At 49.5% G+C, this 26,419-nt stretch overlaps 1 protein-coding gene across 8 annotated transcripts in view; it reads right to left on the bottom strand.

Annotated features, from left to right (window-relative positions):
- The window catches only part of FHOD3 (formin homology 2 domain containing 3), a 438,646-nt gene extending 414,129 nt beyond the window's left edge, over positions 1-24,517 (bottom strand). For 4 of the 8 annotated variants that reach the window (XM_037033145.1, XM_037033150.1, XM_037033154.1 and 1 more), the window contains exon 1: positions 24,210-24,515. In XM_037033145.1, the coding sequence (XP_036889040.1) occupies positions 24,210-24,374 (165 nt within the window). In that variant the 5' untranslated portion in view covers positions 24,375-24,515. Of the gene's footprint in view, positions 1-24,209 lie in introns of all 8 variants that reach the window. The other 4 variants (XM_037033114.1, XM_037033132.1, XM_037033123.1 and 1 more) reach the window with 2 other exon arrangements.
- Positions 24,518-26,419: the final 1,902 nt, after the last annotated feature.

Genomic DNA, 26,419 nt, shown 5'->3' with positions numbered 1-26,419 from the left:
AGAAAGCAGTAAGAAAGATGAAGCACCAAGGCAGTCAAATTGCTGAAGCTTAACAGGAGAGACAGAGAATGGGAAGGGACAAGACTGGGCCGAGAGGTCCCTGAAGGCTGACAATGCCCCCTGAGAGCACACAGGCCTCCAGGTGCTGAAGACAAGCAGTAACAGAAGAGAGTGGCCAGTTGGACCCCGAAGCTCCCACTCGACGTGCCCAACACTGAACCTACCAACTCCCCGTGAAACCTGCTCTTGTCTTTCAGGCTTCTGCCTGCTCCGGGTGCCTCTGCTCTTGTCTCACACCTGCTCCAGCCCCCACCAGCTACAAGAGTGGGCTGCCCTGGGATTCAGCGGTGAAGAAAACAGGCCCAATGTACTGCCCTTTGGGAGATTCCCCAAAATGTCCCTCCCCCTGCTACCCTCTCGAGAGGAAGCCATGTATCTATCCCCTGGCCCATTGCCCTGCCCTAGTGGGCAGTCTGCCCACCACACACTGCCCTTTCCACATCCAGCTCCGCCATCCTTCCTCATACCTGACCTCAGGACCCTGGCATGTGCTCACAACCTTTTCTTCACCCCAATCTTTACCACCATCTTAGAAGACCCCACTCATTCACCCACTACACACACCACCAGGGCCCAGCACCCCATTTCTCAGCGAGAAAGAAGTGGGGGCAGCCACACTCACAAAGGGTCCTATCTCCAAACCATGTAAGCTCACACCCAGAAAGTTGACAATTCACATTCAAGACAGTGTGTCCTAGAGGCAGGAGGTGCTGCCGCTGGGAGTGGCCCTGTGGACAGCTAGGCTTTGCTGTCTCTCTGGCACTCCAACCAGAGGAAGCCTCCAAGAACACACAGCCATCACCTGTCTACTCTGTGCAGAGTAGACACAGGAAACAGAGAACCAACTCCCCTCCTGGGTGGGTGGGAAACTGCCCTGCCTGCACATTTGCCACCTGGTTCTCCGGCTGCTGTGGGCAGCACCTCACACAGGGGGCCCACAGCCTTGGGCACTGGGAAGCCCCCCCAGAGGGGCATTTGCTACTTCCTCGCCTACTCATTCCCTGCACGTGGCCCATGACTGGCATTAACCGACAGCGTGAAGGGAAAGCAACAGTTCTACATATCCCAGAAGCATAATGCATATTAATGAGGATTAGCAATAGTCCCATTATCAGAAAGCCCTGACCCAGGAGAGAAAAGGCGGAGAAAATACTCCACAGCCTCCTTATCCACAAGCTGTGGAGGCTGAGCTGTGGCCCAAGAAGACAATAAGACCTGGGTCCCTCCAGCCTCCCTGGCCTCTCCAGGCCCCTCCGCACACCCACCCACAGAGAAGGGAACCAGTTCAGAGTTTACCCGACTGCTTTCCCATAGGCCTCCCACCGCTCAGCAAAACCCACCACAGCGGGAATGGATTCTGGCCTCGCCCTGCGTAGGCTATGGAGCCGCACCACTGCCCACTGGAAACCTCGAGAAACACATGCCCACCATCGCCAAAGAGAACCGTGACACAGAACCACACTGTTGGAAGGAGTCCTGTGTTCTTACGAAGAATACCTGCAGGTAAGAAAGACAACTGGATCTCCTTACGAAGCAATGTCCAAAGTTCACACGGAGATCTAGAGAAGAGAGGAAGGAACAAATGCTGGGGTCCGGCCCACTTTTCCCATTTTGCAGATGAAGAAACTGAGGTCAAGGAGACCAGCATGGATCACCTCCTAACACACAATGCAACCAGCTATTTTATTTTAGTTACTATCTCCCCCTGCATCTCTCCCACTGGGATATAAGCTCCACGTGGGTCAGGATTTTTGCCTGTTTTGTTCACTGTTGCTCCTCCAGTGCTTCAAACAGAGCCTGGCACATAGCAGACACTCAATAAAAATGCGTTGAGTGAACACATTAATGACTAACACAGCTAATTACCCAGGTTCATGAGCAATGGACTCTGAGAACATTATGCAGATTCTCATACACTTCCAGCTTGATCCCAGATGCATAAACAGTGAACCCCACACCCTGGAAGGAACTGGGCCCCAGTGACGGTGGGTCACCGGGACAAGGTAGGTAGTTGGTCTGATCAGTTCAGTCCTCAATTCACTGGTTCCTCTGAGCCTTGAATAAACTGATCAGGAACTATTAAAACACTGCTGATACCTAAGGCCTTTCGATCAGCAAGGACTGACAGTATGACCAAAATACACACAGACAGCTCTGTAAGCCCAAAAAGCTGGCCCGCTCCCTGTCACATGGGTTTTGAGCTCAGAGGCCCATGCAGGTGAATTGGTGCAACCCCACTTTTGCCGGGGAACAACTTGAACAGGGCAGAGCCCTTGTGAGGGGCTCCCTCTCCCACATGCACGAGGAGGCGGAAGCACAGCACGGTCCTGGGCGTGCAGCGGGCAAAGCCCATCTCTGCCCCCTCGCAGAGTCCTCCTGCTTTGGCAAACTCTAGTCACCAGACAAACACTGCCCAGAATAATGAAATTTAAACTGTTTAGACTTTGCAGAACTGTGAATGTTCATTTAATGGAGCTGGCATGCTCTGCTTCAGCGACCAGGCAGGCTGAGGAACTTCTGCAAAAATGGAAGCGGGAGAGTGGGGGAAGAAAAGACGCTTAAAGACACCAGAGCCCCAAGACACAAAGAACCCTCGGCCCCTCCTCTGCCCTCCCGCTCGCAGCCTAGGATTAGCTCTCTTCTTACTCACGACTGTCTCACCAGCAGCCTGGCTTGTGCAGCCACAGCCGGCAGACAGCTGCCACTCCAGGGCCCGGCAGGTCAGAGCACCAGGGGACAGTGCGCAGAGGAGGAGACAGGGGACACACACACCAAATCAGGAACCGAAATCATGTTTCCAAAGTCAGGGTGATGGCCAGCACCACGGGGAATTTTCCCAGCTGAGCCTTGCTGGTGTCCGCGGGGACATGGCAAATCGGGGGGGCCTCTCTCCAGGCCAGGCGCAAGGCAGGAACTAATGAGGTGCACATGTTAGCACAGACGGGACCTAGGCTTTCATCTGAGTCTTCCCTCACTGCCAATGTGAGGCTGGGCCTCCAACCAAAGGGCTGCTCACAAAGTCTAACGTTACAAGTGAAGGTCAAGGTCTCGGGATGCACCAGAGGCCCCCAGCTCCACCTAATCCCCACACCCCCTCTGCAGAAGCCCCCAACTTTTATCTCCCAACGATCCTGGTGAGCTCCTGCATAAGTGAGAGAACTAAGAGGCTCAGACTTAGGTTGAGATTTCAGAGAGGAAAGATGGGTCACAGGCGGCAGAATCTGGAAAACGGAGCTCTTGAGTAGCCCAAGACATGAGAAGAGACCAGGAAACACACACACACTCACACAGACTTTTCAGGGAGGCAGATACGGGGCACTGCCCTAAACATCTTCACACACGCTGAAGGGTCCACTGAAATTTAGCTGCACATGGGCCAGTCACAATTTCCTGCATGAGCACAGTCCCCAACTTACACACGAGTGGCATTTAAAAGTTCGCTATGACTCAGCTATCCGTGCCCAGAACTCTGAATGCATTTTTCATAGAAATAAAGTGATACCTTTGGCTAGAATATCAGCCCACGTGTCATATGGCCTATGAGATCTTGGCAACAAGGCCCATCCATGCTTCACTCTTCTTGGATTTCCAAGTCCACTGCAGAGAATGTAACCAAGAGCAAGAACTCCACCTACATGGGCTGAGTGAGGACTTCAGCAGAGGTCAGGCGTGATTCCCCGTGTAACGTCCTTGTGTGTGCCTAGAAGTCACAGGGGCTGACATCCTCAGTTTTTCAAGGTACTTGAAACAGTGAACAGAACTCCCCCTCTTTAAACCTTTGGCCCCACTCGTGTACTATGATATCCTGCGGAAAGTAAGTACCCGGACGACCCTGCAGAATGGAAAAGGAGTTAAAGGGGGCCTCCACTCGTGCCTTCCAGGCAGGTCCCGGGGCGGGGAGCGGCATCCGGCCAAGCACAGATGGAACTGATGGAGGCGTTCTCCACTGAGGGCCACCCTGAGGCCTGGCAACCCCCGCACGCTGAGCTTCCCTTTGTAAAGAGAAGGTCAAACTCCTTTAAAAACCAGACCTTTAATATTGTAGCCTCTGAATTTAAACATTTCGCCCCCTCCCATTGTTCCCACTGCCCCCTTCACTTCGGATCTGTCCTCTGACTTGACATAGAAAGAGAACTACAGCCTTCTGGCCACATACCCCCCCACGACTGCTGACTTCATCCCTATGCCCAATGATCAAAGTGCACTTTTCAGACCCTAGCCGTCTCCAGTGCTGCTTGCTGCTTCATTTATTTACGGCATTTGGCCAACTGACAGAATTTCTGATGACCTGTGGTCTGTGAGGTCTGAGAATTATTCCCACACGGCTTTATCACAGGCACCGTCCCTTTGTGAAGCTGTGGAAGGAGGGTGTCGAGTGAGTGCTGGGTGACGCCAGGGACACCCAAGCCTTCGCCTCACCCTTCCCAGTTTGTCCACAAAAGGGCCTCCAAAGGCTGAAGAACAAAGAACAGTCAAATAAACCAACAGCAACGGTTAAATGAATGGTCCTTTCTGTGGGCAATGTTTTAGAAGGTGCTTATCCTCTGAAGCCCAAAGCCTCGAGTGACGAATTCTTCTGACACAGGGTAATTTGCCTAGTAAGTAGAAACCTCCTGATCGGCCAGCTCAGGAGAGTGCCAAGGGATTCTCTGCCAGAGAGCAATCTCACTTCGAGGTATTTATCCTAGAAAAATGAAAACTTATGTTCGCACAGAATCTCTACACAAATGGGGATGGGAGAAAAGGGTATGACATAGTGGCTAAGAGATGCAGCCTTGAGGTCAATTATAGCAGCTTTATTTGTAACGGCCCCAACCCAGCAAGAACACAAATGCCCTTCACGGAGTGGACGGATCGATGAACTGGCACATCTATAGCATGCACTCAGATTTGAAAAGGAATGGACCACTGACGCACGCAGCGGCTTAGATGGATCTCGGGGGCATTATTCAGAGTGAAAGAAGCAGGTCTCTAAAGACTGCATACTGAGTGATTCTATTTATATGGCATTCTGGGGGGGAAAAGCAACGCCATAAGGAGAGAGAACAGATCCCTGGTTGCCAGGGAATGTCTGGCTACAAAGGGGTAGCCCTAGGGAATTCTTCAGGTTGCTGGAATGTTTCTGTATCCTGTGGTACAGCAGGCCATCGAATAATGTCATTTTGTTCAACATCCTTTTGTTTTAAAGTTGATGAAGAAAAAAATTAATTCTCGGCTAGACCCTTGTCTGTGCAGAGTTCACATGTTTTCTCCACGTTGGCGTGGGTTTTCTCCCACGTCCCAGAAATGTGTGCGTTACGTCAACTGGCATGTCTGCCTGATCCCAGTCCGAGTGTGGGGTGTGGGCGATGGGCCCTCCGGTGGGCAGGTATCTGCCCAGGGCAGGCTCCTGCCTCAGGCCCTGAGGTGCTGGGATCCGCTACCGCCACCCCAGCCCTGACCTGGAAAAGTAGACTGGGAAAGAATTCTCTTGTTGTTAAGCTTTCTTACATGTACGTGTAGCTCACATTTATCTCGATGTTTACTATTAGAAGTGTTTGGGGTCTTTACTTAGAAGTTTGATGATGTTCCTGCGACCAGAAATTTGCCACGGGAACTTCACTCTCGCTAATATCCATTAGCCTCTGATAAAAATGGTTTCACTATACATAGTTTCACTTAAAGTTGCAGTGTCCAAGAACCTATCAACAACATTAAGTGAGGACTTAACTGTAGTTACAAGGGCCTATGTATCTGTTAAAACTCATAGGTTTGATCTCACCCATGTATGGATTCTAAAGAACAAAATAAACTGATGAACAAAACAGGACCAGAGGCCTGAACAGATCCATGAAACAGACTGACAGGTCTCAGAGGGGAGGGGGGAGGGGAGACTAGAAGAGATTAGCCGCAGAACACATGTGCATAATGCAAAGCCCACGGACACAGACGACAATGCGAGAATGCGGTGAAGGAGGAGAGTGGGGTGGGCAGGGGCTGCTTAGAGGGGCAACGGGAGGAGAGAAAACGGCGGACATCGGTAAAAGTGTCAATAAAAACCACATAGGTTTGTACACCAAAAATAAAAGTGAAGTTTACTGTATATAAATTCCCTTTTCTAAAGTTCACAAGTCCTTTGACACTCCCTCCATGAAGCAATGGTGTCTAATTCCCCTGTCCTTGAACATGGGCCAGCCATGGTGACCTGCTTCTAATGAGCACAGTGCAGCAAGAGCGATGGTTAGAAAAGGTGACACAAGGTCCCCTCTCTCTTCAGAGCCCTGAGCTGCTGTGGAAGAAGTCCAGCTACCCGAACCCACCATGTTAGAGACACTGTGTGGGGAGACCACAGAGAGGTTAAGAGGTGCCCCAGGAGCTCCCAGCTGTTTGCCAGCCCAGACACCAGACTTGTGACTGCTGGAGCCTCCGCGATGGTCTGGGCCCAGCCACGGTCTGGCGGCAACTTCATGAGCGACTCTGAGCCAGCACCACCTCGAGCTGCTCCCGACTTCCTGGCCCCAGGAAAGCGTGGGAGGTCATAAAAATGCTTTAAGCAGCTATGCTTCAGACTGCTGCGTTCACCACCATGGATAACTGTGAAATGGGTATGTTTTCTGAGCAACTGCCATATGACAGACACTTTCTCCTATGTTACCTTGTTTATTTTTCGTCCATCTCATCATTTACTGAGCACTTCCTATGTGCCAAGTACTACACAAGGAATGGGGAGAAAAGTGCTGAGAGGCAGCAGAATCACCAGACTGTGAGGGCCGAGAGGTGGGGTCAGAGGCAGGGAGAGGCTCTTGGTTTGGGCAGCGGGCTGGACGGTGGGGTTTCTCTCTGCGGCAGCACGTGTCTGCAGGAAGACAAGATCCGATCTAGACATTGTGCGTGTTCGCCGTCTGTGGGCCATCGAGAGGATCTGTCTCGCGGATGACTGAAAGCCCTCAAAGCCACGCTGGAAAGGAGAATAGCTGTGAGAAGAAGGCATGGTCTTGGGGCAGGGCATGAGGAAGGCCAACATTCACAGGGCAGGAGGGCGCAGAAAGATGGGAAGGAAGAGAAAATGAAGATGAATCTCTCGCCGTCCAACTTAGAAGAGCAAGCATGCGTCCGAGGAGACAACCAGAAACAGCAACTGCTACCAAGAGATGAAACAAGATCCAGATGGAAAGTGTCTACTGCACCAAAGACAAGTACCTTCACAAGAGCAGTTTCACTGTGGGAACAGTAGGGAGAGACAGGTAAGACAACAGAGCTTAGACAAGGAGGGTGGAGGAAGAGCACGGGCCCTGGGGGCCAGGGAGGAGGAGTTTTCAGGGTGAAAAAGGTTTTAGCCCATCGCAATGCAAAAGGATGGGTCCCCACGGGAAACAGATGTCGAAGGTACAGTGGAAAGAGGCCCGGTCACGGCCAGGAGAAGGGATGTCCCTGCCCTGTCATGTGTGGGACCAGGTGAACAGGCAGGAGGGGCCGGGTCTGCATCTGAAGGTTCTGCTTTGCCGCTGCAGTCACAGGTATGGCGGGCAGAGGAGGCGCTGGCAAACAGAACCATGGTGGATGGATGCCCACGGGCAGCTGGGGCCAGAGGCCACGTGAGCCGAGCGGCAGATCCCTGTGACATGTAATGGCAGGATTCTTTTATATTTTTGCTCACAGCAGCCCCACCAGCGAGATGCTGTTGTTCAAAGGTTGAAGAAGAAGGAGTGTGGAGCGCACAGGCTGGGCCCGAGCTGCAGCCCACCGCCACTCCTTGGACCCTTGGTTTCTTTTATCGCGGTGGCTGTGCTGACCCTAACAGAGTATGACGCTGAGCAGACACCCCATAAACACTGCGAAGGAGAGGAAGGAGGGAGAGTCCCTGAGAAGGGTCACACCTTAAGCCCTCACTGGCTGACACTTCAGCTCACCAGGAGCCAGCAGTGACCAGCCCTGGTCAGCAGAGACCCTGCCTGCCCAGCACAGCCTGGGGCCATCTGGTCCACAACTCTCCTCCTCTTCACCTGTTCTTCCAAAGACTTTTCAACGACTCCCTGTGCACGGCTCTCTTTTCTTCTTTTCCCATTTCTCTTTTCCTCATCTCTTCTTGGTGATTATTTTTTCCCAAAGTCCTGTTTGTCTCTCCTCTCCCCTTCCTTTCCTTTGTGTCCCCACTACATTGAATGGAAGTAACTTCCAAACTGGTTAGTGCACCCTGACAACAGCCAGGTGCACCAGCCCAGCCCGAAGCTCACGGGTGGGAGTCACTGCCTTCACCAGGACCCTTGTCACCCTCCCAGAGCCCCCCAGGCATGATCCTGACTCCCAGGTCCCATCCCAGCTGCCTGGAAGTCCCTTCACGCCTCAGACCACCGGCTCGCTCCCTGCGGTCCACTCGGATTTTTCCCACTCCTGACATTTCTATAGCCTGGGCTGCCTACATCACACTTAGTCAGGGGTCATATGCTGCCTTCTGTCGTTGCTTCATTCTTACGTGTGACGTCTTTCCCCAGCGAATCATAACGTGATAGTTTTCATGTCCTGGGATCTGTGGCTCTGCTGCCCGGCCTCATAAAAATCATCACCATGTGCTTACATATGATGTCCACGAACTCAGCTGAAGTTCTCCCTGACTGTTCACTCCACAGACTTCTCTGGGTGTTGTAAATGCTCCTTGTGCTTATCTCTGACAGATGGAAGCAGGAAGCCTCGATGCCGGGAGCTGGGGCCCGGAGGTCAGAGGCCGCGGGCCCGGGTTCTCACCCCGCCATACCCTGTGGGGCAGTTGCTGCTCAGCAGCCATGAAACCAACCCACTTCAGTTTCCTCATCTTGGACGCGGGACCCACGTGCCCCACCTCACCCCGTTTCAGGGTTGTGTGAGGACCTCCAGGGAGCCCGTGTCCCAGTAAACTGCACAGACATGCCATGGTTCTGCTGCTGGCATGTCCTGTGATGAATCACTGTCCACAAAAATGCACCCTGCTCTGGGAACAAAAAGCCACTCATATCCTTCACTATTGTTCTAGACAGGGTGCCCGACGGCTCTCCTTTCCCTGCCCCCAGACACACAGTGCTGTTGAACTTGAATGGAGGACCCCCAGGAAGGTAACCTCTCCCACCTCTGGGGATTGGCCACTCAGACCCTTACCACTTGGGTACTGCCAGGCCCTGCAGAAGCCAGAGGGCTGGTGACTTGCGGAAGCCACCACCAGGAGCCAGTCAGAGCACCACCCCCGAGCCTGAAGCTGGGATCTGTAGGGTGCAGGGGTGACATATCCCTCCTAGGTGAGTGCTATCGCCTGGAGTAAAATCCACCCTGAGCCGCTGAGGCTAGCAAAGGGCTGAATCTCCCGGTGAAGGAAGAAGGGCACGTGGGCTCTGCAGGCACTGCTCCAGTCTCAGACCCACCTTCTCTTGGAATTTCCCACTAATAACAGATGCCACTGCCTCCCCGGCCCCAGGGATCCTGCCTCTCACAAAAGCTCACAGCTGTCCTCACCCTCCCCATGGCTCAGCATGAGCAGGAACAGTAACCAAGGCGGAGCAGAAGGCTCAGGAACAACAAGGCCAGTGGGGACAGCTGGCACACCAGGTGCTTCCCCATCTCACACTGCAGGCCTCAGGTTTGGCCCATGGAAGAGGCCTCACTACCTGCATCCAGGAGCCCCAGGGCATTGGCACGCCCCTCCAAACTCAGAGGAAATAAGGCTGAGTGGACAGTGGGGCTTCTCTTATTAAACCAAGGCTTCCTGTCCAAGGACCTAGCACGGACCTAGTGCAGAAGAGGCCAGAACAAGATTTTGATATATTGAAAAGCTGGTTCTGCCTCACTCACTCACTCACCTGCAGTTTGTGAGGGAATTATAACACCCAGGTCACACCTACAGATTAGGGATCTGACAAAGGTCAGAGGATATCAGCCTTTGAAGGTTAGACATCTGCAAGTATCATGCATATAAATATCTGCTGCACTTAACATTCTTGCAACTATTCATAAATCATTTATTAGGGCTTATTATGTATCCTAGGTCCTAGGAAGTCAGAACCAAAAGGTGAGTTAAATGCACTTCCTGCTACTGGGGATTCACACCCGGTCTGGAGATGGTGGCATGGGCTGCAATGAGCACCAGAGTGCCGTAGGTGAGAAGGTGCACAGACGGTGCACCACACAGGTCTGGAGGAGGGCCTGGAAAGCCCAGCAAAGGCGACCCTTAGACCCAGGCTTGGGTTTTAATACTCTTCTCTGAATACAACGTGGAATTCAAATGTCACTGTCAGCTGTGACACCACCTGCTCATGAAAGGAGGTCGAACTGTGCTTCACAACTTGGCCCCACATTGACTCAGGGCCCATCTCGCCAGCCATCTCCAGTGCTTAAAATGGGGGAAACGGTCATCATCCAAGCTGGATTCTTTACCTTTGTACTTTCAACATTTAGGAATTCATCTTAATAAAATAATCAGATATGAGCACAAAGACTTGCTTTCTGTGAGTATAGGTATTACAGCATTATCTGTATTTTTTCACTGGCAACCACCTAAACATCAAAGACTTGTTCATGCATGCATCCGCTTAATGAATATTTATTGAGTACAAAGCATGAGACAAAGGAACACTTCAGAAGGCAGAGCCCTTCCCTCACGGAGCATGGGAGCAATGTTGGCTGGGACCATGGCACGTGCACACACGGCATTACCATGCTGTCCTTAAAGGCAAGATGCTCCATGAATATTTAATGACTTGGGAAAGTATCCAGAGATAATGTTATATTTTAATAGGCACCAAGAGTAAAATTCTGGTGAGATGCAAAAGTGTTAAGAGAGGGTCCCTTTGGGTGGTGAGAAAAGTGATTTCTATTTCCTCAGAGTGCTTTCCAATAGCCTCCAAATTTACAACAAAGTCTGTCTGGAAAAAGTCCAGCCATTGTTAATAATGAGAACGGTTTGCGTGACATCCATGTAACCTGGCAGCCAAGGAGTGGACTGGAATGCACATGCATGAACAATGATGACTTCACTGTACTAGTGAGTAGGGGCAGTAGACGTCATTGAGTGAGCATGTGTACTGTGTGACCGTCACATTCAAAATGACTGGGTGAGTAGAGCAACAAATCTGCAACAGATTTTGCATTCAGCTTGAACATTCCTCCATGAAAACTATTCAGATGATTCAGAAGGACGCAGCTATGGCCACTGGTAATTGGCAGCTTCATCACGACAATGTGCCCACTCATGCATCACATCTCATGCAGAGATTTCTGGTGAAACATCAAATCACCCAGGTGACTCAACTCCACTACAGCCCAGGTTTGGTGCCCTGCAACTTCTGTCTTTTCTCAAAACTGAAATCACCTTTGAAAAGGAAGAGATTTCAGAACATTGATGAGATTCAGGAAAATGCAGTGGGGAAGCTGATGTCAATTGGGAGAACTAGATGAGGTCCCCAGGTGCCTACTCTGAAGGCGATAGACACGTCATTGTCCTTTGTACAATATTTCTTGTATGTTGTATCTTCTTCAATAAGTGTCTATTTCTCATGTTACATGCCTGGGTACCTTCTGGACAGACCTCGTACACACGTGCTCGTTCGCAGCGGGAGCAGATGCTTTGTTTGTTGTATGAGGCTAGACTCCTTGCCTCCTGACCCTTCTCTGAATCTAGCTTTGTTAGTGGTGACATGTCCCAGCAATGTCACCCCGATTCCACACACACGGCCCAAGTTCTCAGCTAAATGGAACTGAGAGTGTGGGAGGTGCTTCAGGGTGCCAGACATATACACATCAGTACACACACACACACATATATATACAGGTTTGAGTAATAAAAATGTAGCTCTCACACAAGAAGAAAGGAGTTTTCTAGTTTTGCCACCACAGGAAGAAATAACTGGTTTGATCCAGGAACCCCCCTTGAAGCACCATCTGTAGGTCACAGGTCACCCCACTTACCAAACCCTGGGATTGTGTTTCCTCTGACGTATCCATCCTCTTCCCATTCTCTCAGGCACAGTCAACTAACTAATTGTCCAGACCCATGTCCATCCCCATCAGTGGAGATAGGAGGGTCCACCTCTTCAAGCAAAAATTGGAGAGAAATAAAAAACAAATTCTAACAAACAAAGTTTAAAAATGGAAAAGGCCCCTCTTGAAGAAAGGGGGGAAACCACTCACTGTCACACATGAAGAAGCAACTAGAACGTTCTTGACCAGAGACTTTACAAAAGAGCCTTCTGTGTGGGACACAGTTTGTAAGAAGAGACCAAATGACCTTATATCCAACTCTAAACTTTACGATAATTTGCTTACTCAAATACTATTAACTGCACGCACACTTTGTGCGGTGGGCTGTTCTAAGCTCTAAAGCTACATCCGTGAATCAAACAGACCATAAAACCAACCAACCAACCCACCCACCCTGCCTCACAGAGCAGTGGGCCAACCACTCTGCTCCAGGGCTTTAGAGTTGCCCCGGAAACTCAGAGGGGCAGAGAGAAGTTTGGAGGGGGACAGTGACATGATCTGACTCTCCCTTGCCTCCTTACAGCCAAACATACAGGCCTGTTTCCCCGAGCTGTGCCTCAGTTCCCTGAATGGACCGTCTCTGGGCCTCTCTTGCCTTTTTCTTGTTTCCTATTACCTATGCTCCAAGGCAAAGAGGGCATGTCCAACCCAATGCACATCAAGACTTACTGTAAACTACAGTCAGTAAGACAGTGGGGTGTTAGCACAAAAACATGTTGCTAGATAATGGAGGAGAGGGCCCCAAAACACGCCCCAGAGGCTGTGGACATGATGTGGGTCAGGGTGGAACTGAAGACTGTGCTCCCAGCCTTCCGCACTCCCTACAACTCAGACATCGCCCGACCTCTGGTCTTTAGTCAGCTGCTTTCTCGCAATCTCAGCCTTTGGGATAAAATCAGAGGACCAGACAGGAGTCTCCTCACAACTGTTCACAAGGGTTGAGAGCTCGGCTTGCAGGATGCAGCATGCTTAGCAGTATTAAATTGTGCTTCCATCTAGTAAAACTATGGGGAGGGGCATTCTTAAAGCCGCTGTCTCAACCCTAACACCACGACACACTCGTGTTTTCATGAGGTGTAAGTGATGTTAGCACTGACTCTAAGTTACCATATTTTGTCATGTGTAATGCGCACTTTTTGCCCAAATTTTTTAGGAAAAATAAGGATGCACATTATGCATGGGTAATACTAACTCCATATCTATGTAAATGTTTTTAATTCTTTTACTTATGCGCTAAAAGTGTAACTCTAAAAAGCTTAATAATGGTATCCATGTGCAAAATAACACCCTGGAATATGATAATTGGTTTTGTTTCTAAATATAAATAAATAAATAATTGAATTTAAAAACTAGAACAAAAGATTTTTTTCTGAAAGTTTGGGCCAAAAACGTGGGTGCACTTTCTACACGGCGAAATATGGTACTAATTATTCGGGGTGGGGTGGGCGTGGGGTGAGAGAAGGTAAGCTTGAATCACAGCTAAAACGTGTGCTAAGGCGGTATGAAATGTAATTGGTATAAATTAGTCAAAACCATGGCCAAACTGCGCAGCCCAGTGATTGGCTCAGTGACATTTGTGACTCTGGCTCGGTGAAGGGCACAGCGCTGTGTGTGACTCTGGTTTAGCCAGAAGGACCCTCCTCCTCGTTCTCTCCTCCACGTGTCCACTGCGCAGCCTCCAACCTGCCGTGAGCACATCCGTGTCTCGCCGCGCAGCAGCATTTGCCCGTCAGCTCGTTTGCTATGAACCTCAAGCCACTCTTGGGGGCTGACGAGCCCATCAGAAGACGCGTCACTCTCCTTCTCTTCTGAGAACGTCAAAATAATTTTTGGCTTGTCCCATGACCTCACATTAGGACCCTGACATTTCGTTCCCTGCCACAACCCCAGTGCAGGAAGAGACCGGGTCGCCTAAGCAATACCGAAACCTCTCCTGGGTGTTCTTCCTTCCCAGAATGCTCAAGATATTCGATGAGATGATCAACGTACCAATTTTTCTGTGTCCTTTTTGCCAAATTCATAAGCATCATTTGATACTGAACTGCAAGAGGTTTAAAACTTTCTTTTTTTTAACATGTTCAACAACTTGGAGATTTTTTTTCCCCTAACATGTAGCTCCAAACATTTTCCCCGGCAGGCATCCAGCATTTCAATTTCTAGGCTACAAATCTAAGTGGTGAAGAGGAGGTATATTTGCCCCTTGTAAATAAACACAGTGTAGATTCCACTTGTAGATTCCACTACGTGGTTCTAAACATAAAATTCTGGGTGTATAGATAATTCTGGCTGACACATGGTACCTTAATTTTTTTAATGAACTATCTTCACCCTAACCACAAATGAGTTAATCTGCATATAGAAATCAAAAGCTCCCTATTATCATAAGAGTGCTGGGGTATTACAATCAATTTACTATTTTCATTAAATTTACTGGGGTGACATTGGTTAATATAGTTATATAGGTTTCAGATGTACACTTCTATAATGCATTACCTGCATATTGTATTGTGTGTTCACCACCTCAAGTCAAGTCTCCTTCCATCACCATTTATCCCCCTTTAGGCACTTCTACTCCCCCTCTGGTAATCACCACACTGTCGTCCGTGTCTATGAGCTATGTTTTGTTTGGCTTAATCCCTCCACCGTCCTCACCCAGCCCCCACACCCACCTGTCTTCTGACACCTCAGTCTGCCCTCTGTATCTATGAGTCCATTTCTATTTTAGTAGTTTATTTTGTTCACCAGATTTTACATATATATGAAATCATATGGTGTTTGTCTTTCTCTGACTAGCTTATTTCACTTAGCACAATATTCTCCAGGTTCATCTGTGCTGTTATAAAAAGTTAGACTTCCTTCTTTTCACAGCTGAAAAGTATTCCATGGTGTATATGTAGTGCAGGTTTTTTATTCACTCATACACTGATGGGCACTTGCGCTGCTTCCAAATCTTGGCTATTATAAATAGCACTGCTATGAACATAGAGAAGCATATATTCTTTTGAATCAATGTTTCAGGTTTCTTCAGATACATTCCCAGAAATAGTATCATTGGGTCACAAGGAAGTTCCATTTTTAATTTTTTGAGGAAACTCCATGCTATTTTCCACAATGGCTGCACCAGTCTGCATTCCCACCAAACATAAGCAAGGGTTCCCTTTTCTCTTCAACCTCACCAGCACTTGTTTGATTATTGACATTCTGACAGATGTGAAGTGACAACTCATTGTGGTTTTAACTTGCATTTCTCTAACAATTAGTGACATTGAGCATCTTTTCATGCATCTACTGGCCATCTATATGTCCTCTTTGGAGAAGTATCTATTCATGTCTTTTGCCTACTTTTTAATTGGATTGCGTGGGGGGGGTTTGGTGTTGCGTTATGTAAGTTCTTTATAAATTTTAGATGTTAACATCTTCTGAGATGCATCATTGGTGAATATGTTCTCCCATTTAGTGGGCCATCGTTTCATTTTGTTGATGATTTGCTTTGCTTTGGAAAAACTTTTTAACTTGATGTAATCAAATTTATTTATTTTTTCCTTTGATTCCCTTGCCCAAAGAGATTTATCAGAAAGTATATTGCTATGAGAAATGTACAAAGCTTTACTGCCTATGTTGTGTTCTAGGATTTTTATTGTTCCAAGTCTTGTACTTAAGTCTTTAATCCATTTTGAGTTTATTCTTGTGTATGGTGTAAGAAGTTGGTCTAGGTTTTTTCTTGTTGTTATTGTTTCTTGTTTCTTGTTGTGGGGGGAGGTGGGGGACACATATCTGTCCAATATTCCCAACACCATTTATTGAATAGACTGTCTTTACCCCATTGTATGTTTCTGCCCCCTTTGCCAAGTATTAATTGACCATAAAGACATGGGTTTATTTCTGGGCCCTCTATTCTGTTCCACTGATCAATATGTCTGTTTTTATGCTAGTACTATGATGTTTTATTACTCTGGCCTTGTAGCATAGTTTGATATCCGGTATTGTGATTCCTCCAACTTGGTTCTTCTTTCTCAAGACTGCTATGGCTGTTTGGGGGTTCCGTATAAAGTTTTGGAATATTTATTCTACTTCTGTGAAATATACCATTGGTATCTTGATAAATATTGTGTCGAACCTATAGATTGCTTTGGTAGTGTGAACATTTTACTGATGTTAAATCTCCTTATCCATGAACACAAAATATGCTTCCACTTATTTCTTTCTTCTTTGATTTTTTTCTTCAGTGTCTTATAATTTTCTGAGTATGGGTCTTTCACATTCTTGGTTAAACTTATTCTTAGGTATTTTATCTGTACTGATGCAATTTTCAACAGAAATGTTTTCTCAGTTTCCCATTCTGATAGTTCATTATTGGTGCATAAAAATGCAACTGCTTTCTGGATATTTATTTTGTATCCTGCTACTTTACTGAACCTATTTCTCAGTTCTGGTGAGTTTTGCTAGAATCTTTAGCATTCTCTATGTATAGTATCATGTCATCTCCAAAAGGAACAATTTTACTTCTTCCTTTGCAATTGCATACCTTCTATTTCTTCTTCTTGTCTGATTGCTGTGGCTAGGACTTCCAGTACTGTGTTGAATAAAAGTGGTGAAAGTGGACATCCCTGTCTTGTTTCTCGCCTTAAGGGAAACACTTTTAATTTCTGTCCACAGAGTATGATGTTAGCTGTGGGTTTGTTATATGTGCCCTTTATTATAATGAAGTATCTTTTTTTCTATTCCCATTTTGCTGAGAGTTTTTTCATAAATAACTGGTGAATTTTATCAAATGTTTTCTGCATCCATTGATATGATCATGTGATTTTAATCCTTCATTTGTGTATGTTGTGTTTCTAACTTACTGATTTACAGATATTATACCAAACTTGTATCCCTGGAATAAATCTTACTTGATCATGGGGTATAATAGTTTTAATGTATTGCTAGATCTGGTTTGCTATTCTATTGTTGAGGGTTTTATCACCTTTTTTCATCAAGAAAATTGGCTTATAACTTCCTTTTTTTCTAGTGTCATTACTTGGTTTTGGAATTAGGGTAATGCTGTCCTCCTCTTAAACATTTTGGAATAATTTGAGAAGGATAAATTTCTGTTCTCCTTTGAGTGTTCAGTAGAATTCACCTATGAAGCCACCTGGTCCAGGACTTTTGTTTATTTGTAGTTTTTTGATTACTGCTCCAATTCCATCAGTCGCAATCTGTCTATTCAGATTTTCTGATTCCACCTGATTTAATTTTGGAAGTTTATGTATTTCTAGTAATTTACCCATTTCATTTAGACTGCCCAATTGGTTGGCATATACTTGTTCGTAATATCTTCTTACCGTCCACTGTATTTCTTTGATGTCCATCGTTACTTGTCATTTTACATTTCTGCTTTTATTTATTTGGGTCCTCCCTCTGTTTTTCTTGGTAAGTCTGGTGAAAGGTTTGTCAATTGTATTCATCTTTTAAAAGAACCAACTATTGGCTTCATTGGTCCTTGTATTTTTTACTCAATTTTGTTTATTTCTATTCTGATCTTTATTATTTCCTTTCTTCTACTCACTTTGGGCTTTGTTTCTTGTTCTCCTAGTTTCTTTGAGTGCAAAGTTATATTGTTTATTTAAGACTTTTCTTGTTTCTTGAGGTGGCCTTTAATGCTGTGGATTTTTCTCCTAGGACTGCAACATCTGTTTAGTGATGAAATTTAGGTGCGCCCACCGAAGCGCCGTGTATATCACCCCCACTTCACCCTTTTCACCCAGACCAACAGTTTATGTAACTGATGACGGCTGACTTTATCATGGGAACTGACTGAGCCTAGACAGACACCCTGAACTCTGAAAGACTGATGTCCTACGCTTGTCTGTCAAAGTCCCTATGGAGAACAGGACCATCAGGCAGGAAGGAACATTGTCAGTGGGGGCACAGCAAAACATTGGCTGGCGACTGGCCCCCTCACCCGGAGCAAACGCACACCACACACTCTGACACTTCATGGAAGGACTCCAATCTCAAGGGGAGCATTGGAACAGGTAATCTAATTTTCAAGCTCTTTTATTTTAAAAAACGCTCAACATATGCAGAAGTGTAGAGAATAGTACCATGACCTCTCCCTCCCCCCCCCACACCCATAATCCAGCTTCAACTCATCATCTGTCTTGTTCCATCTACACACCCACCCACTCACCTGCCCCTAATCCAGGGTTATTTTGAGCAACTTCCAGGTACCACATAATTTCATCTGCAAATATTTCAGTATGTATCTCTGAAAGACGCGGGCTTTTCTGTAAATATCACAATGCTATTATCAGCCTTTAATAATTTTATTATCAAATCTCTATTTTACTTTTATCAATTTAACCTTAATCATTTTAATAGCAGGGTCACTATTTGAGCTTCCCCAGTGATCTCAAATGTTTATTCACAACATGTTTGCTTGAATCAGTAACCAGTTAGAACTGTGCATTGCTATTGGTTGACGGATCTCTTAAATCTCTTTTAATCTAAGGTTTCCTTCCACTTCTCTTATCTTTGCAGTTTATTTGTTAAAGAAACTATAATTTCCCACAGTGGGGATTTTGCTGATTCCATCTCTGTGGTGTTTAACATCCATTGTAACTTCATTTCGCTCATTCTTTCTTACTTAGTTCAGAACAAGGCACAGAAACGCTTCCCAATAAAACAGCTTCAAAATAAAGTAAAACCAAACAAAAAGCAGTCTGATTGTCTCTGTAAAGCAGCAGATGCTGACAAACCCAAGGCTCTGAAAATATCCCACAAAAGTGGAAGCAGCTATGCCGATTAGAGAGCCAAATTTATAATTTTTTATAGTTTACATTCAATATAGAAAGCCAGATTTAAATGGGGGACATTCCTGAGCCAGCCACGGCCAACAGAGGCATCACCTGGAGAGGAGGTTGCCCAGCGTGGTGGCTGTCTTCCCCCTGAGGACAGACAAGTTCCCAAGTTGTTCCAGAGTTTCGTCGTTCGAGAGAAATGAACCATGGAGGACAGAGGAGGCTGGGGGAGGGGTGTCCCTGCATTGGCCTTCGCACGGTAATCAGTTTTAAATCTGCTACCATTAAGAACCAGCGTTTCTGAGTCTGGAGGGGGCAGGGCGAAGGCAGTCCTGTTGTTTTCCAGAAGGACACAGGTTGGACTCTGAGGACAAAAGGCACAGACTTGCAGAGCTTCGACCCTGGCAAGACTTACCAGAGCACAACCACTGAAGTCCCAGCCCTGTGACGGGCAGGGCAGCCGCATGCAAAGGCAATGCAGTCCGTCCCCGCCCCCCACACACCTCCTCCTGCACAGAGAACTCGTGCTCTGCTGGTTTTCTAATAATGGGGCACAGTTGGCTACGGGCTTTGGAGCAAAAAAAGACTCAACTTTAAATCCCAGCCTCTTCACTGGGAAGCCGTGCAGCCTCAGAAAACCTGCAAACCCCCCTGTGTCTCAGTTTGCTCATCTGTGGCCTGGGGAACCACTGTCTGCCTGCTAGTTGGGAGAATCAATGAAGTTCTGCGTGGCGGCCTAGAGTCCAGCAGCCAGCACAGACTCGTTATATGTCAGCCCTGTCCCCACAAAGGCTTCCACCAGTCCATCGCAACCTAGGTGCTTTCTGGAAGCCATGACAGCACCTGCTGGACACCCAGCAGGGTTACTGATGCGGACGGTGGCCGTGCGTGAAAGCAAAGCCAAATGATCCATAAAGGGTTCAACCCCATGATCCGGATCTCAGTAGCACAGCTCCAACCAACCGAGCTAATTACAGTAGAGTCAGATTCATCTCAGCTTGCACGGAGATGCTCTCAGCAATTCGTACGACATTCTCACAGAGTTCTGTCCTAAGATGCTATGTGACGCACCACATTTGCCAACTTCACTAATGATCTCATCTTTTAAAAATCTTAATGTAATGTAGCAAACAGATGTGTCACTTAAGAGGATTAAGGTGGAAATTCATTAGAGCAATAATGCCAGTGGATTTGTGTTCTAAAACTAACAGCAGTCAGTCAGCATGGGGCACACTCTACCTTAGCGCTGCTCAGCTTGCAGGAGAGCCAGGGAGAACTGGGCAGCCCGTCTTCACGCTCAAGGAAGTTATCTGAGAACTGGGGAGACAGTGATAACCCCCACACACGGAGACCTGACCTAAATGGCCTTTAATCCACATGGCTCAGACTGCGGTGTGCACAGGAGTCACCAAGGCATCTTGGGAAAACTTACTTTCCGGTTCAGTGGGAGAAGCGGGAGGCCTGAGAGCATTTCAATTAAGAGCCCAGGTGAGGCCCTACCCAGACTTGGATCCCCAAGGCTCTCTTTTACAGGTGGGACAGCTGAGGCAGCAAGGCAACCATGAAAACAAAGGTAGTGAGAAAGAAACACACACATGTACAGTCAAGGTTGATCCAATCAGAAGACGGAACTCGACACCATGGACAGGCTGCCTGGAAGGAGGCACCGAAGCAGAGTCATTAAGAGCTCAGACCTGGGGTCAAATTCCGATTCTGGCACTTCCCTCTCACATGGCCAGCTGGCTTCCTTCTGCTCTGGGTCTCTTCTGCTGTGAGAGGGACCAGTCCCAGTCCCTGAGCCACGGGGAGGTCATAAGCGCAGAGAGATGGGGGGTGTCTAGGACACAACAGCTCCCCTCTCTAGACCACAGCAGGCACCCAAACGTTTCCGGAATCAACCACTGAGTCATCCTTGCCACTTTGACACGTAAGTTACTCATTTTCTTTATAAAAATCACAGTTTTCTCCAACAAAATGAGACATGAATCCTTACAGCCTTCACCTTCAGCATCAATCAATATAAAGAAATCATTTAAGCTTTGAAAGCTCTGAGTCTATTAATTTTACTGCATAGTTTTTTTCTGCACTAGAAGTCCTATAATTACAATTTTTTTCTTTTAAAACACTGCACTAGAAACAGACACCTGTTTATACAGCATCCGAAACCAAAAGGCCACACACCTAGTCCAGTCCAAACATGTAACCATCCCAATAAGCATCTCCCCAGTGAGAATGCAGCACCTGCTTTGAACCTTTTATCAGACTAACCGTTTATTGAGCCATCTTCCCTGGGACTACTATAAAAAGCTGCGGGGCAGGGGGTGTGGGGTGGTTTCCAATCCACCAGTTTGAAAAAAGAAGAGATACAGCCTAAGTGCAAAATCCTGTTTTGTCTGAGACCGTGGTTTGGTGAAAGGAACAACTAACTCACTTCTAACGGAGTCAGCAGACACGAGCTAAATAAACATGTCCTCCTGTTAAGAAAAGATGCACAGATGCAAGTTTTGGCTGGGAAGGACCTGCGAGGCTATCCGGTTCAAAGGCTCCCAGCGCAGGAGAATCCCTGGGGAACTTGACAAATTAGGACCCTCTGCTGGGCCCTTCCAAGGGCTGGTTACACAGGTGTGTTCACTTAGTGAAATTCCATCCAGCTGCTCACTTACGCCTTGTGCGCTTTTCTGTATGTGCAAGCTACTTCACGTGACAGTTTTCTCCCCAGGGATTTGAATTCGCCGGGCGGCTGAGAACACCGAGTGTGCCATGTTCCACAGTCATGCTTCTCCCCTTTTTCTGCTACTCAGAATGCCCCCCACCTACCCAGAAATTCCTCCTCTGCCAGGCTGGACTCAATGGGACCTGACAGAAGCTTTTCCAGTGGCCAGGAAAGCTTTTTTCATGGCAAGGGTCTGGGATGACAGCTTGCCCACTCATTTACCACCAGCTTGTTCACAGCCAGCTCAGTAACTGTTTACTTCCACCTCTGACTGTGAACTCTACCAGGCCAGAAATTCCACCTCGAGGTTCTTACTCATGCTTGTAACATTCATTTACTCTGGGCCAAAACCTGCAACACCTAGCACAGGAAGGTGAGTAGGTGAATTCCCCAACTTAACGGAAGAGAAGCCTCGGGTGGTGTGGCTTCTGCACACAGCCACGCAGTGGGTCCAGGGGGCAGAACAGCACGGGGGCCTCAAGTCACACAGGCCTGATTCTCAGCACCCCACTAATATCGAAGAGACTAGGTTAATTAATACTCTCTGCCTCAGTTTCTTCATCTGTAAAATGGGATATGAAAAGCTCCACTTCCCAGAGGTGGAGCACTGACACCCCCCATAGAACACGCAGCAGCATGCCAGTGCTCAGAATGACCTAGCTCTTTCCACAACAGGTGGATCATCCAATTGTAAGACTCCCTGTTGGAAATTAACCATCATTTGAAAAGATGAGAGTGCACCTAGCATATAAACGCCCTGAATTCTGCTTTACAGAACCCCAGCTAACAGAATCAGCCACTCACTCAGCTCTACGTGCAAGAATCAAATGGCAAACATCGGAATACACCACAGCAGTGTTTGGGCAAAAGACTCTGAGACTGAGGCCATCTGGCCCCCAGGACAAGGGATCAAGGGTCTCTGTAGGGTATCTCCTGGGGTTTTATCCCACAAGGGACACCACAGAAAGTTCTGTGTGACCTAGTGCAACTGCTGTGCTGTGTGTTCTAAGGGGGGAATGGTGCTGTGGAACAATGCTGAGGCATGGAGACTTCCTCCTACCAGTACAGGAACACTGAGCCACGATTGTGGGGCTATTCCATGGAGTTATAAAAAGGTATTTCAGCCTCCAGCTTGATAGGTCAACCATGCATATAGGGTTTGAAATCCAAGAAAACCACTTCAAGGTCATAGGACCACAATTATGTCTTCTGCGGTTTCGACAAAAGATCACAGCAATCAGAGGCCATAATGAATGGCATGCCGTAATGCTGAAGAAGCCTTTCCAAACCTTCAGTTTAACCCACTGACTGAGAAGAACCAAATAGTTTACCAAAGTGACAGATAAGCTGACTCCACGATACATCATTCTGTCCATCTCCCAATCCAACCTGCTTTTACGGCCAGAGAGGTTCCCAGGAATGGGGACTGTGTCCCTCCCGCACCGACAGGGAGAGAATGAGCCGGGCTGCCCCGTTCCCCACCGGGTCTGCCTCCGGGTTTCTAACTCCGGAGCAGGGGAAGCGCTGGTTCACTGAGAACAGAGGGAGGAAACACCACTGCCAAAGTTCACCGGTTTCCACACACAACCCGCCTCTGCTTCCAAGGCAGGTGAACATCGTACAGAAATCTAAAGAATTTTTAAATCACTTTTGTTATTTTGGGTATCACGGGTTATCTCTTTGAAGCATTTATCAGTGTTTAAAATATGTATCAGGATCCTCAAAGAATAAATCATCTCCAACCTTCGCTATGGACCCTAAGCGACGGGGAAAAAAAAAAAAGTACCGGGGAAGTAATTCTTCAAACTGCAGCCAATCTGCTTAAGCGGGAGGAAGGGTTCTCCCGGCTAACTAAACGGTTAGCTTTCAATGCTCCGCTCTTTGCAACACACACTTTCCAAGACGCCCGTCCCCCTGCAAAGGGTTAAAAAGAAAACTCTATCGGGTGGACTGAGAAGCCATTCTTCCCAGGGGACACTGATTTGGGGCTGCGAGCCTCAGGCTTTGTGCGCGCCCCCGCCCCTCCTCCCACAGCGCCTGCTCCTCCAAGGTTCCCAAGGCCACCTGCTTCTCCTAAGAAAAGGGGCCACACCCGGCGCTACTGCCGCGCACAGTCTGCGTCCCAGGCGGTGCCCCGGGGGGACGAGGAGGGGAGGAGGAGGAGGTGCCCCGGGAAAGCATGCTTTGTCGCGAGGGTCCCGCTACCGCCCGCCGCTGCACCAGAGGCCTGAGAGGTTTTTGTCCCGGACGTCGCTCAGGGCTCTCCTCCAAAGGACCTGAATCCCCCGGGGCCTGGGTTTTTTCCGCGCCGGGCCAAGCCCCCGCCCGGGTACCGAGGCCGACTGCCGGTGTCTGAGCCGCACCCCGCCCACCCGTCGGAGCTAACGGCGCGGTGTCCGCAACCTTCTCCATCCCGCCGCTGGCCGGCGCGGCACCTGCTCAGCCCCGCAGCCCCGGGCTCCGGGCCGTCCTCCTCGTTAGCCCGGGAGATCCCGCGCCAGCCGCCCGGTCCGAGCGGCCACTCTGCCACACGGAGCGGGGAGCGGGGAGGTCTGCCTGCGGGCGCCGGGCGCCTGGGGCCGCGCCCCGCCCCGCCTGCCGAGGCGCCCCAACTCCGGTGCTCCCCGAGGCAAGGGCAGCGTCCTGGGGGCCCAGCCCACCCCGCCGGGCTGTACCTTGTGCGGCGCCCGCAGCAGCCGGTGGACCCCGGCCAGCTGGGTGCCGAGCGCGAGGTCCTCGCGGAACGTGAACAGCGGCGGCCGGCTGGGCTCGGGGAAGTTGGTGCTGTTGAAAGGGTCTGTGTCGTCCAAGAACTGCACCCGGCAAGCCAGCGTGGCCATGATGCATCCCTGCTCCGGGGGACGCGGGCCCCGGAATCAGCGGGGCCGCAGGCCGGGACGCCGGGGTCACTGTGGGCCGGGGAGGCGGCGGCCGCTGCTCGCTGGCTCGCGGGCTCGCAGGCTCGGGCGCTCCCGGCTGCAGCCCGGGCTCCGGCCGCAGGGGGGCGGGGCGGGGGCGGGGCCGGCGGGCCCCGGGTCCCCCTCCTGCTCCGGCTCCTCCCCTCCGGCGTCCCCCAAACTGCAGGCCCCGCGGCCCCTGCCGACCCGACCCGCCGCCGGGAACTGGAAGGAGAGCTGGAGAGGTACTCGCGCGGCATCCGCAGCCCTGCGCCAAGGCCCGCGGCGGTGGCGGGCACCACCCCCCTCAGTCGCCACTTTGGCTGCCGGCTGCACGTGCGTCCCGCGGCCTGGGGAGCCCCCGCCGAGCTACACCGCTAAGAGCTCCGTGAATCGGGGCAGAGGGCCGAGATAGGTGGCTGCCCTCTGGCTTTTTACACCTCTGGAAGAGGGCTTAATTAACCCTTTCCAGATCGAGTCGGCGGGCTGCCGCCGGGATTTGGAAAACCCCAGCTGGGCACCAGGAGGTGACGGAACCGGCCGCGACAGCAAGCGTGGTAGTGTCAGCATTGGAGCCCAAGCAAGGTTTTCCTGGGGGGAGAAGGAAGCGAAGAAAGAGGAGGGTTAGCCGGGGAACCTAGGGAGGTCTCAAGAGACTAGCCCAGGGGGTGCCAGGTTAGAGGCCTAGTGGATGCGAGACTCGGCTCCGGGACCCCAGCGCCAGGCCTGGCAGAGGGTCTGCCTGGTTTGTGCTGGTTGACCTCTGCATCACCACGGCCTCTTATCCAGTGAGGTCTCTGAAAGCCCTAACGGGACCGTGCGGGGCCTCAGGGGCTGCTTCCGCGAGGTCACCAAATCGCTGGGGGAGAGGAGGAGGGCTAGGGACCCGCTGTAACTTGGAGGGAAGGTTTGCAGTTTGCCGGCCTCGGCCACGCGGGAGCCGAGAGAATCCTCTGCTTCCCACTGCTCTCCACGCTGCTCGCGGGCGACCCCGCTCGTTTCCAATAAAAATTAAAGGTTTTCTACATTCCAGGCTATGGCCAAGTTCTCGGTTCTTCATACCTCATGTAGGTCACACGGATAATACCAATGGCTCTTAACATCTACCTCTTCACAACACGGCTCTATAATATGGCCTTTTCCCTTTCTCCTGGTTTCAAGGAGGAGGTCAGGGAGCTGGTCCCGAACTTTACCCCTTCACAGGCCCCTTTAACCTTCCGTCTCCATGGACTCTCCTTGTCACACGTGCACTTATGCCTGATCTTAAAATAACAGTGATCCATGACACTTCTGCTCATTGCAGCAGAACTTCTGGCTCTCCTTCTGTTGCCACTTAACTCCGAATGTGCCCTCAGGACCAGCAGACACCAACCTCACCGGCAGCGCATGGCCAGAGCACAAAACCCACAAATTCGACTCCTTTGACCCAGGCCCTCTACTCTCCCACTTTCATCCCCAACTCCCTCCCCACTGAGCAAGCCCTCCAATCTTCCTGGACACCCCACTTCTCACCATTGTCCTAACATGAATCCCGTGTCATTTCCAGGGACTCCTGGCCAAAAGGCTGCCTCAGCCTCGCTTCTTCCTGCTCCATCTGCCAAGTGCCTGTTGGCAGTGGGGCCCCTGGCAATGACCCATCCACCAACCCCCAGGCTCCTCAGCCGTGCTCAGGGTGGCCTTCCACTGCCATCAGGCTGCCAGAGACTTCGGTCACTTTTCTCTATCTGCAGAATATTCAGTAAAGAAAAGCATCTTTCCAAGCATGAGTCCTTCCCTTCCAGCACACCTCCCCCTGTCATCTTCTATCCCCCCCACCTCAGGAGATTACTAACGCCCTGTTTTTTCTCTCTCTCTCCCTCCACCTGGACCTTCTCTTCCAAGTTGCTCTGGGACCAGGCTCTGTTCCTGATCCAGCCCCTTGTCCGTCCTCCCTGGGCTCCTTCCCTGAGAATCTGGGCTGTGGTTCCGGCAGGCAACCTGTAGTGTCC

The sequence above is a fragment of the Sturnira hondurensis genome, unplaced genomic scaffold (assembly GCF_014824575.4).
Source record: "Sturnira hondurensis isolate 20B ecotype Veracruz unplaced genomic scaffold, ASM1482457v3 Scaffold0001872, whole genome shotgun sequence".
NCBI lineage: Eukaryota > Metazoa > Chordata > Mammalia > Chiroptera > Phyllostomidae > Sturnira > Sturnira hondurensis.
This window is presented reverse-complemented; position numbering and strand designations above follow the sequence as displayed.